An 11310-nucleotide genomic window follows, 5' to 3' on the forward strand; every position below is an offset into this window, starting at 1 on the left:
AATCTTTTCAATGCTTATGTCCTATAAGTCTGATTGACAGCACGTGTGCGTACTCAGTCATGTCTGACTCTTTGCAACCCCATGAACTATAGCCCTACAAACCCTACAGTCCCTGTTCATTCTTTCCAGGCAAGAATACTGAATTAGGCTGCCATTTCCTCCTCCAGGGGATCTTCCCAATCAGGGATCTAACCTGCATCTCTTGAGCTTCTTGCATTGGCAGGCAGATTCTTTACCACTGAGCCACTTGGGAAGCCCCTGAGTTACAGCAGTGCTTCTCAAACTTCACTGTGCATTTGAATCACTAGATGGTGGTGGTTTGGTCGATAAACTGTGTCTGACTCTTGAAATCTGCCAGGCTGCTCTGTCCACGGGACTATCCCAGCAAGAATACTAGAGTGGGTTGCCATTTCCTCCTCCAAGGGATCCTCCCGACCCAGCGATCAAACCCCAGTCTCCTGCATTGCAGGCAGATTCTTCAGGTGTTGCTAAAATGAAGATGCTGGTTTAGTTGGTTTGGGTGGGGCTCAAGAGTCTGCATTCCTACGAAGATCTCAAGTGGTGCCAAGGCTCCAGATCACCCTTTCAGTTGCAAGGATAAGGAGATGTTTCCAAACTATAAATTCTATAGGTTGTGGATTATTTGATTTGAAATAGTATCTAATTTTTACAGTGTTTTAAGGTTTGCAAAAGGTATACATTATCTCCTTTACTGCTTTTAGCAATTCTGCTTGAGGAGTAAGATAAGGAGACCACACATTCACGGTTGTGTGAGACATTCTTAAAACTTAGGTATCAAAGTTAGTCTATCTCCTTTCAGCATTGTGGTGGAATTGGGATTGTAAATTCCATGTTACAGATTAAGAGACTGGAGATCTGAAAAAAAAACAGACTTAAATTAAGACCAAACACTATAGAAGAGGCAGAACAGGAATTAGAATAGAAGCCTTCTAAAAAAAAAAAAAAAGAATAGAAGCCTTCTGATTCCTATTTCAGTGCTATTTCCAGTATATTTCTATGCTTCTCTGGCATCCATTCATTCACTCTATATAGATTTATCATACAACAACCACATTTCAGACCCATAACACATGTTAATGTGGAGAAAATTACCTTTCAATAACTGGACCAAGTGAAATAAGCAAATGCAGGAAGAGAGGAAGGTTTATGGAGGGTGTGACTTATTGGTGAGCTGTCAACTCTAAAGGATTATAAAGGAAAGCCATTCAGACAAGAGAGAGATCATTAATCCCTGACTTTTGTATATATAGTCATCAAATATTTACCAAGCCCTACTCAGCACTAAGTCCTGTGTAAGAGTTTGATGACCTGGGCATGAATCATACATTTCTTAGTTCACAACTTAGTCTAAAAGAACATTTCCAAGTCTAGTAGAATATCCCTTCCAAGTGCTTTTCCCATCATTTATAATAGCTTCCACTTGCTGAATGCTTAATATGTCCCCATGTTATACTAAGCCTTATACATGATGATAATTATATTAATTAATCCTCAAAAGTCTCATTAGAATGTACATTACATGAGGTAAGAGATTTTTGTCTGTTTTGTTCACTGTTGTATATGTAGAACCTAGAAGAGTGACTGTCATATAATAGTCACTCAAAGAAAAATGTGTTGAACAAATGAATAAACAACACTGTTATGTAGATAGAACCATTACCTCCATTTCACAGGTAAGTGAACTAAAGAGCATGTAGATGACATGCTTTGCTTGAGGACTCCCAAATAGTACTGGGCAGAATGAAGACACTTTGAGAAGAACTGATAATTGACTCCAAACCCAGTAGTCTTACCCTTTGTATTCTAGTGGTTCTCAAACTTTAGCATGCATCAGAATCACTTGGAGAATTTGTTGAGACATAGATTGCTGGGCCCTGAAGTTTCTGATTCAGGAGATCTGTTGTAGGGTTGAAAAGTATTCACTTCTATCAAATTCCTGGGTGATTCCAGTGGTAATGGTCCAGGGATCATACTTTGAAAACTACTACTCTATAACAAACTGCCTCCCAATTTCTCATTTATTCTCATAAGGTAGAGAACAATATCCCAGAGCAGAGAAAAAAATAAGGGCAGATAAGTTCAAGGTCTTACAGGAAGTGTGGGATTCTAAAGTCTTTATCATTCTTGATAAACCTTGCTGCTTCAAATGTTTTATGGGCTTGAGACACAGAGGAAGTCAGAGACAGAGAAGAATGAGGCTGTTTGTTGGGAGGAGGTGAAGATAAAGTTGGAAAAGTTACCATTGAATTTGCTGTCCTGAAGGAAGGGCCCATGGTTCTGTCGTTAACTCACTGTGTGCTCTGGGCCAAACCTCTTCCTCTCTCTGGACCTCCCTCCCTCCTTTTCTCTATAAAGCAGGGGTCTTTCCAGCTCAGCAGCATAGCCGCGGGAGGTTCAAGGATAAGCAGGGAAGCAGAGGTTGCCTGAAGCCTGTGTCTAATCGCTTGTGCTGGCTCCAGATCAGGCAGGTCACACGGAGACTGTGATGTGTAATCACCGCTGCTGAAAAGGAGTCTGAGCAGGGCTGAGACCTGCCTTTCCCCGCGGTCGGTGGGAGAGATGCAGGGAGAACGCCTGCAGACCATGCGGGCACGGGCGTGGGGGCCTGACTGGCCACAGCCAGAGGGGCAGGGTGGCTCCACGGCTAGCCCATCCGAGTCTGAGGCACGGACTACTAGTGCCCCCAGACCAACCCCCAGGCCTCCCGCCACCCTCAGGAGCTTTCTGCCACGCGCAGCTGCCCCGGTTGCTGACCGCTGGCTCCGGTTAGCCACTAGCACCAATCCCAGGCCTTCAAAGTGACCTCACAGCAAACGTGATTGGTCCCGTCTCTCTGCTCGGGCGGGTCCTGTCAGCTCACTGTCAAGTGACCTCTGAGGGAGAATTGGCGGGCTCTGTGACCTTGAAATCACTTTATTTCTCAGAACCTCGTTTATAAAACGGGTATGAAACCTCTGAAATGACCCATAAAAGGGAACATGTCTAGTAAAGACATCATCCCCTTAAAATTTTCTTGTATTGTTGTCTGCTTGCAAAAATAATATAGGACTATTACAAAAATAAAAATGTAATATAAATACTGGACATTCCTCATGCACTACTTATGCATTCTCTTCTTCCCAGCGCATAGTTAACTATTAACAATTCAGTGTATTTTCTCTCAGGTTTTTTTTTTTTTTTCTATGAATATACAGGTTATTTTTTAAACAAAAATTAAGTCATTTACACAACTTTCTTTTTCACTTAACAATATATTTGAACATTTTCAAAGTTGGTGTGAAAAGACCTATTTCATTTTTTTTAAATGTCTGCCTTGTAGTTAAAGCTCTTATTCTTGGATATGTGTTGCTTCTATTACAAAAACAGCAGCAGCAACAACAAAAACTGCAGTAAATATTTATTTGTTTACATAAGAATTGCTATAGGATACATTTTTGGAAGGTAAATTTCCAGGTTAAAAATGTAACAAATTTTTTTTTTTCCGGCCACATGGCTTGGGGACTCTTAGTTCCTGGGACAGGCGGAGAAAGCGCTGAGTCCTAAGTACGGGACCACCAGGGAATTCCCTGCAAGCACATTTTAATAACACCAAAAGTACAGGCAACAAAAACAGAAATAAACATGTAGAACTACATCAAAATAAAAAGCATATGCACAGCAAAGAAAACAGTCAGCTTAATGAAAAAGCAATCTATGGAATGGGAGGGAATGTTTGCAGACCAAATATCTGATAAAAGGCTAATCTTCCAGATAGGTGGGGAACTCCTATATCTCAATAGCAGAAAACTAATAGCATGATCTAAAAATGAGCTAGGGACTTGAATGGACATTTCTCCAAATAAGATGTGCAAATGGTTGACAGGCATATGAAAAGATGTTTCAAAGGTCTAATCATTAGGAAAATACAAATAAGAATCACAATGAGCTATTACCTTACATTTGTCAGGAGAGCTCTCTCTATATATAAAAGGACAATAAGCAATATCAAAGATGTGGAGAAATGGGAATCCTTGCACACTTTTTTTTCCTTGCACACTGTTGATGGGAATGCAAAATGGTGCAGCTACCATGGAAAACAGTATAGAGATTCCTCAAAAATTTAAACATTAAATTACCATTTAATCCAGTGTCCCCACTCCTGGGCATTTATCCAAAAGAGCTGAAATCAGACTCTTGAATAAATATTAGTATCCCAGTGTTCATTGCTTTACTATTCACAGAATTTTGTTTTTGACAAATTCAAACCCCACATACTGAAAACAAAACAGCAGAAAGATGAGTTTATTGCAAGGCTTTCAATATGCAAGCCAGGAAACTCAAGGCTACAAGGAGCAATGAGTTCTGAGTTGCTCACAGACTGTGGAATAAACGTGGAACTTATTTGGTTTTTTCAGCTAATTGGTTGGCTCGTGGTCTTCCTTATTTGGATCAAGGTAGCTGAGTTGGGGGGAAAAAAGTCTAGAAACAGTGTGAACAGACTTGGCATTTGAAGATTGGGTGGTGTATTCTGCTGAATTCTGAGAGCTGTAAATTTCTGTAAGTTTAAGTTTTCCTTATGTGCTTGCATTGACCATCTCCATTTTTTCCCTGACATAAGTGATTTTAGGTTGGTTCCACAACAGTAAGTAACTAAGATGTGGAAACAACTAAATGTCATTGACAGGTGAGTGGATATATATAAAAGTATATATATAATATATAAGATCCCCTGGAGAAGGAAATGGCAACCCACTCCAATATCGTTGCCTGGGAAACCCCATGGACAGAGGAGCCTGGTGGGCTACAGTCCATGGGGTTGCAAAGAGTCGGACACAGCTTAGTGACCAAACAACAACAACAACAAATAAATATACATGGGATACTACTCAGCCTTAATGAAGAAGGAAATTCTGCAATATGCTACGACATGGATGACACTTCAGGACATTATGCTAAGTGAAATGAATTAGTTATAGAAAGACAAATACTGCATATTTCCACTTACATGACGTATCTAAAATTGTCAAATTCATAGACTCAAACAGAAGAATGATGGTTGCAAGGGGCTAGAAAGAAGGGGAAACTGGGAGCTACTAACCAAGGGGACAAAGTTTGACTTAAGCAAGATTAACAAGCTCTTGGAAATCTTCTGTACAACACTGTACATTGTACCTATAGTCAATGATAATGTATTTGCATTCAAAAATTTGCTAAGAGGGTAGATCTCATTTTAAGTGTCCTTGCTGCTGCTGCTAAGTCGCTTCAGTCGTGTCCGACTCTGTGCGACCCCATAGACGGCAGCCCACCAGGCTCCACCATCCCTGGGATTCTCCAGGCAAGAACCCTACAGTGGGTTGCCATTTCCTTCTCCAATGCATGAAAGTGAAAAGTGAAAGTGAAGTCACTCAGTCGTGTCCGACTCCTAGCGACCCCATGGACTGCAGCCTACCAGGCTCCTCCATCCATGGGATTTTCCAGGCAAGAGTACTGGAGTGGGGTGCCACTTACTACAAGATAAAATTCAAATAAAAAAAAGACAAAGTCACTGTAGCATTTACATTCTGACCAGAAATGTATAAGAGTTCTAGCCTTTTTTCATATCCTCGTAAACACTTGATATATTTGTCTTGTTGATTATAGCCATTCTAGTAATTTTATAGCGTTATGTCATTGTAGATTTTTATTTGCATTTCCCTGTGCTGGGTGTTTTTCTGTGTGCTCATTACCCATCCATGTCTTTGGTGAAATGTGTACTCAAATATATTGCCTATTTTCTTTCTTTAAAAAAATGTATTTATTTACTTGTCTGCCCTGGGTCTTAGTTGCCACATGTGATATCTTCCAGATTTGGCATGGGAATGCTTAGTTTCAGCATGTGGGATCTATTAATAGTTCCCCGAACAGGGATTGAAACTGGGCCCCCTGCACTGGGAAACTGGACTCTAAGCCACTGGACTACCACAGAAGTTTCTATTCCCATTTCTTAATAATTATCTTTTTATTGTTGAGCTGTGAGTGCTGTCTATATATTCTGGATACAAGTCTATTGTGGGATGTGCTGTGTGCTTAGTTACTCAGCTGTTAGATGGTTTGCAAATATTTTCTCCCACCGTCCAAAAATATTGAAGCACATTTTAAATGTTAATAGATATTACCAAATTAATCTCTAAGGAGGAGGTATCAATCTATTATTTCCAACAGCAGTGTATGGGAATGCTGGTTTCTCAGCACCCTCACAAATATAAGATGCCAATTTCTGTTGATCTAAAGATTAAAAAATACCACTGTTTTAACTTTGCCTTCCTTTAATCATTAGGAGGAGCATTTCACCATATAATTATTAACAAGTGCTTTTTATCTTCTAAAAATTGTATGCTCTTGTTGAAATCTTGCTTTCTTCAATTCTGCACCCCTTGGGCCCTAGTTATTATTAAACATCCAGGGAATGTTTGTTGAACAAATGAAGTGTAATTTTGTAAAGAATAAATTAGATACTCAGCTATAAAAAGGAAGGAAATTGGATTATTCGCAGAGACGCGGATGGACCTAGAGACTGTCATACAAAATGAAATAAGTCAGAAAGAGAAAAACAAATACCATATATTAACAAATATGTGGATTCTAGAAAAATGGTATAGGTGATCTTATTTGTAAAGCAAAAGTAGAGACACTGATGTAGAGAACAAATGTATGGATATCAAGGGGAAAAGGAGGGTGGTGGGAAATTTGGGAGGTTGGGATTGATATACATACGCTATTGATACTATGTATAAAATAGATGACTAATGAGAACCTATCCTATAGCACAGGGAACTCTACTCAGTGCTCTGAGGTGACCTAAAAGGGAAGGAAAAAAGAGGGGATATATGTATATGTAGAGCTCATTCACTTTGCTGTACAGTAGAAATTAACACAACATTATAAAGCAACTATATTCCAATAAAAATTAACTTTAAAAAAAGGAATCTGTGAACATTAAAAAAATATGATAGGATGTGTGACGTGCCTAACATGTTGTGTTAGTTGCTCAGTCATGTCCGACTCTTTGCAACCCCATGGACTGTAGCCTGCCAGCCTTCTCTGTCCATGGGATTCTCCAGGCAAGAATACTGGAGTGGGTTGCCATTTCCTTCTCCAGGGGATCTTCCTGACCCAGGAATTGAACCTGGGTCTCTCACACTGCAGGCAGATTCTTTACTGTCTGAGCCACCAGGGATATTATAAGCATATTAATTATAATAAAAATAATATAATAAAAGTAAATGATAATTAGTACTTTAGAGATAACATCTCTAAAGAACTTAAACTCAAAATTAATGTTAGTAGTTGAATTTAAATTTATAGTCAGGAAGTGAGTACTATAATGCTCTTAAATTCTTTCCTACAGGGTCTGAGATGGTTTCTAGGATTCCAAGAGGCCTGGTTTCTCCTGATCCTCTGACTGTGTGTTTTAAGATAAATCACTTAACTTCTCAGGCCTTCAATTTCTTTTTCTTTGCAACAGTCTACAAGCTATATCATGCTTACCAAAAAGGGTTTTTAGGTGGAAAACATGAGATTAACTTGCAGTTAGCACATATTCATGAATCACTTGAATAATTAAAATAAATAATTTTTCAAAGTAAATGCAAACATTTATAAGAACAGAGGAGAATAAAACTACATACCTAAGGACAGGACTGAAAAAAGGAAGCAGGTTGCTCTTTTGATGACCTTAAAAGTCTTTTAAAAATATGACTTCATACTTGGCCTAGCCTCTCTTTCATCTTTTACCCAAATGTCTATCGCCCTCTGCTGCTCAGGTTGTCTCATTTCAATGCAGTTCAACTCTGCAAATAAGATTAAGGGAAAAGTATTACATGTTTGGGCTTCCCTGGTGGCTCAGACATTAAAAAATCCACCTGCAATGTGGGAGAACCTGGGTTCAGTCCTTGGGTTGGGAAGATCCCCTGGAGGAGGGCATGGCAAACCACTCCAGTATTCTTGCCTGAAGAATCCCATGGACAGAGAGCCTGGAGGCTGTGGTCATTGAGTCGCAAAGAGGCGGACACGACTGAGCGACTAAGCACAGCACAGCACATTATATATTTGTGACCCAGTCCCTGACTTTGGTTATCTACATCACCCTCACCAAGCCCTGCTCTATTTTTGGTTCTGTGACCAGCCCAAGGGACACAGAGCTCACATTACGTGGGGGGACACAGACTTTCATGTCTTTTTGGACTTAACAAACATTTCTAGAACAGGAACAATTCTGAGGTAAGCACTGTGCCAAGCATACTGCATATATGAAATTTTACTTCTATTGACAGCCATACAGGGGATCTGCATTTACAGATGAGGAATGAGGCTCACAAATGTAACTAGCTCAAGGACACAGTTTTGTATACATAGGACATAGATTCTGACTGAGATCTGTCTGCCCCTCAATACCAGTCGTTTCCTATTACATTATATCAGAATAAACCAAGCAGGATGAAAAACTGAAGTGGGAGCATCTAAATCTACTTTGGGAATGTATGGTTGTTGCATCAGAGACTTTACAGAGAAGTTCTCTGATTTGAGAAGGGTAGTCAAAGCATCATGAGCAATAGTAAACAGGGATACAGACCTGGGACGGATTCAGAGAACAGAAAGCTGGGTGTGGTATAAGGGAAGGGAGGCAGGAGATGAGGCTCTAGTCAAGATTATGCAGGACCTTGGAGGACAGGTGAAGGAAGGTGAACTCATAGTCAAAGGTCAGTACATGTCTATACTGAGAGATCTTTGAAGGTGATCAGGGGTTTGAGAAACCACTAGTAAACGTGGCATAGCAACTGGAATATGATATGCTATGAATGATGTATTATGGAATTGAATGTAAAATCATATTGGGATCTCCTTGGTAGTCCAATGGTTAAGACTTTGCACTCCCAGTGCATGCGGCACAAGTTCGATCTCTGGTTGGGGAACTAAGAGTCCACACTCTGCCTGGTGTGGCCAAATTTAAAAAAAAAAATCCTATGAATTTTTAAAACAACACTGGGATTTCAAAGACATTTCCCATGTGCAGTAAGCTGCTCTTCAATAAGGAAGCGGTCGGAAGTAGTCCACTCTCAGATGGCTTTAGGGATAGATTAATAGCTATAGGTGATGGGAAACCTCGGATCGAGCTCCACTGAAGGCTCTAGACAGGGACTGGCTGAGACTCAAAGATGAATAGGAACTATGTTTGGACAGCTTTCAGTCTAGGCTTTATGAAACCAATGATTCTGAGCAGGAGAAAAATAAAAAAAACAGCTGAAGTTCCTCTCCTCTTTTCCATATCTTTGACATGTCCCTCTTGTATCGCATTCTTTTATTTTAAAAAAAATTTACGGCACAGCAACACTCACTTCCTGTGTGACCTTGGACAAATTGCTTAACCTCTCTATGCCTCCACTTCTTAATTGGTGAAATGAGGATAATAATGTGACCACAAGGTCACAGTGAGTGCCATGAGAATTAAAAGAGAATTATTATCAAGCTCTTAGAATAGAATCTAGAACAAAGTTCAGCACTAAGTATTAACAGTCTTATTATAACTACTGCAACAGCCTTATTGTAACGGCCTTATTACTACAACCAGTACAGCTACAGTGTTCTAGTTATCATCTTCCACAGCCATTCATTCCTTAGGTCATTCAGCCATTCATGTTGGAGGCAGTGGGTAGGTCTGGGAGGAAAATAGAGATGTATCAGTCCTTTCATTGTGCTTGTACAGACTCATGAATACTAGTTTGTCCAGCTACACCTGGGACATAGTAGGTGCTCAAAATTCAAAGCTCTTCCTACTAAGCCGCAAGTTCTTTAAAGGCAGTAACCATACTCCTTTAGCTATAGTAATACTAAAACCAAGCACGTGGTGACGCACGCTTAGGGAATACAGAATTAACGAATGTGATAAATGACCGCAGGCAGAGAAACATTAACACCACACGGCTGGCACAAATATAAAGTGCTGCAGAAAGACTGCTACCGGCTTTACCTGTGGGCTGACCAGAGGAAAACTTGGGACCGCCAAAGACTAACACCGTAAGAACAAATGACCGCCCAAAGCTCAGGACGCTCCGCCTCCCCAGCTCAGGGCTGAACGCGGACCTTGGCGGCACGCCCCTCCAAGGCCCCGCCCCTTCGCCGCTCACGTGACCGCGGGGGCGGGAGGACGTGCGGCGCGGGCAGGGTCAGAGCGGCGGCGTGGTTTTGACTGGGCCAGCGAGAGCCATGGCCGGCTTGGTGGACTTTCAGGACGAGGAACAGGTGAAGTCCTTTCTGGAGAACATGGAAGTGGAGTGCAACTACCAGTGCTACCGCGAGAAGGACCCGGACGGTGAGCGCCGCCTGCAGGGCTTTAAGGACACGTGGGGGCTCCGGCCTCAGGGACGGGGACTGACGGGTCACGCCAGCGACCTCTGAGGGGATCTGGAAGGGGACGCGGGTGTCTGTGGGTCTCTGACTGCCGTGTGTGTGTCTGTGTGTGTGTAAGGAGTGGGTTGGGTTCCACGAGGACTTGCGGGGCACGCAGGAGCATGCTCTGGCCGCACCGAGCCCGGAGGCCTGGCGAGAAGGAAGAGAAGCGCTAGGGCATTTGGAGCAGAGAGACTACGGCTACATCAGTGAACTGATAAAACGCTCTGTCCTCGTGAGGCTTACATTCTCGTGGGGGTTATTGGAAAATAAACCTAATAAATGAAGTAGTGTGTTAGAAGATAGTTAAGTGCAGTGGGAAAAAGAATTGACTGAAAGGTCTCAGCAGTTCAGGAGGGCAGCTTTAAATTGAGTGGTCAGGGTGAATCATTAAGAAGGCAGCATTTGAACAAAGTGTTGAAAAAAGTAAGGGAGGTGCATGCCAGGCAGAGGTAAGGGCTAGTGAAAAGGCCCTGAGGCATGAATGTGCCCCATGTGTTCTGCGAACATTGAGTTGACTTCAGTTGTGGGTGGATGGTGATGTCCAGAAGGGGCCATCCAGAGCAGCCAGTACCTTTGGGTGGTTTTCTTCTTTTTTTTTTTAATTTATTTATTTTTTTCCAGTGGGTTTTGTCATACATTGATATGAATCAGCCATAGATTTACACTTATTCCCCATCCCGATCCCCCCTCCCATCTCCCTCTCCACCCGATTCCTCTGGGTCTTCCCAGTGCACCAGGCCGGAGCACTTGTCTCATGCATCCCACCTGGGCTGGTGATCTGTTTCACCATAGATAGTATACATGCTGTTCTTTTGAAACATCCCACCCTCACCTTCTCCCACAGAGTTCAAAAGTCTGTTCTGTATTTCTGTGTCTCTTTTT

At 41.6% G+C, this 11310-nt stretch overlaps 1 protein-coding gene across 1 annotated transcript in view; it reads left to right on the top strand.

Annotated features, from left to right (window-relative positions):
* Positions 1–10175: 10175 nt before the first annotated feature.
* LOC122436967 (cytochrome c oxidase assembly factor 7) overlaps positions 10176–11310 on the top strand; it is a 27137-nt gene continuing 26002 nt past the window's right edge. Inside the window, exon 1 of the mRNA XM_043461307.1 lies at positions 10176–10348. Within this exon, the coding sequence (XP_043317242.1) occupies positions 10243–10348 (106 nt within the window). The 5' untranslated portion in view covers positions 10176–10242. The remainder of the gene's footprint in view (positions 10349–11310) is intronic.

This window comes from Cervus canadensis, chromosome 2, assembly GCF_019320065.1.
Source record: "Cervus canadensis isolate Bull #8, Minnesota chromosome 2, ASM1932006v1, whole genome shotgun sequence".
Taxonomy (NCBI): Eukaryota; Metazoa; Chordata; class Mammalia; order Artiodactyla; family Cervidae; genus Cervus; species Cervus canadensis.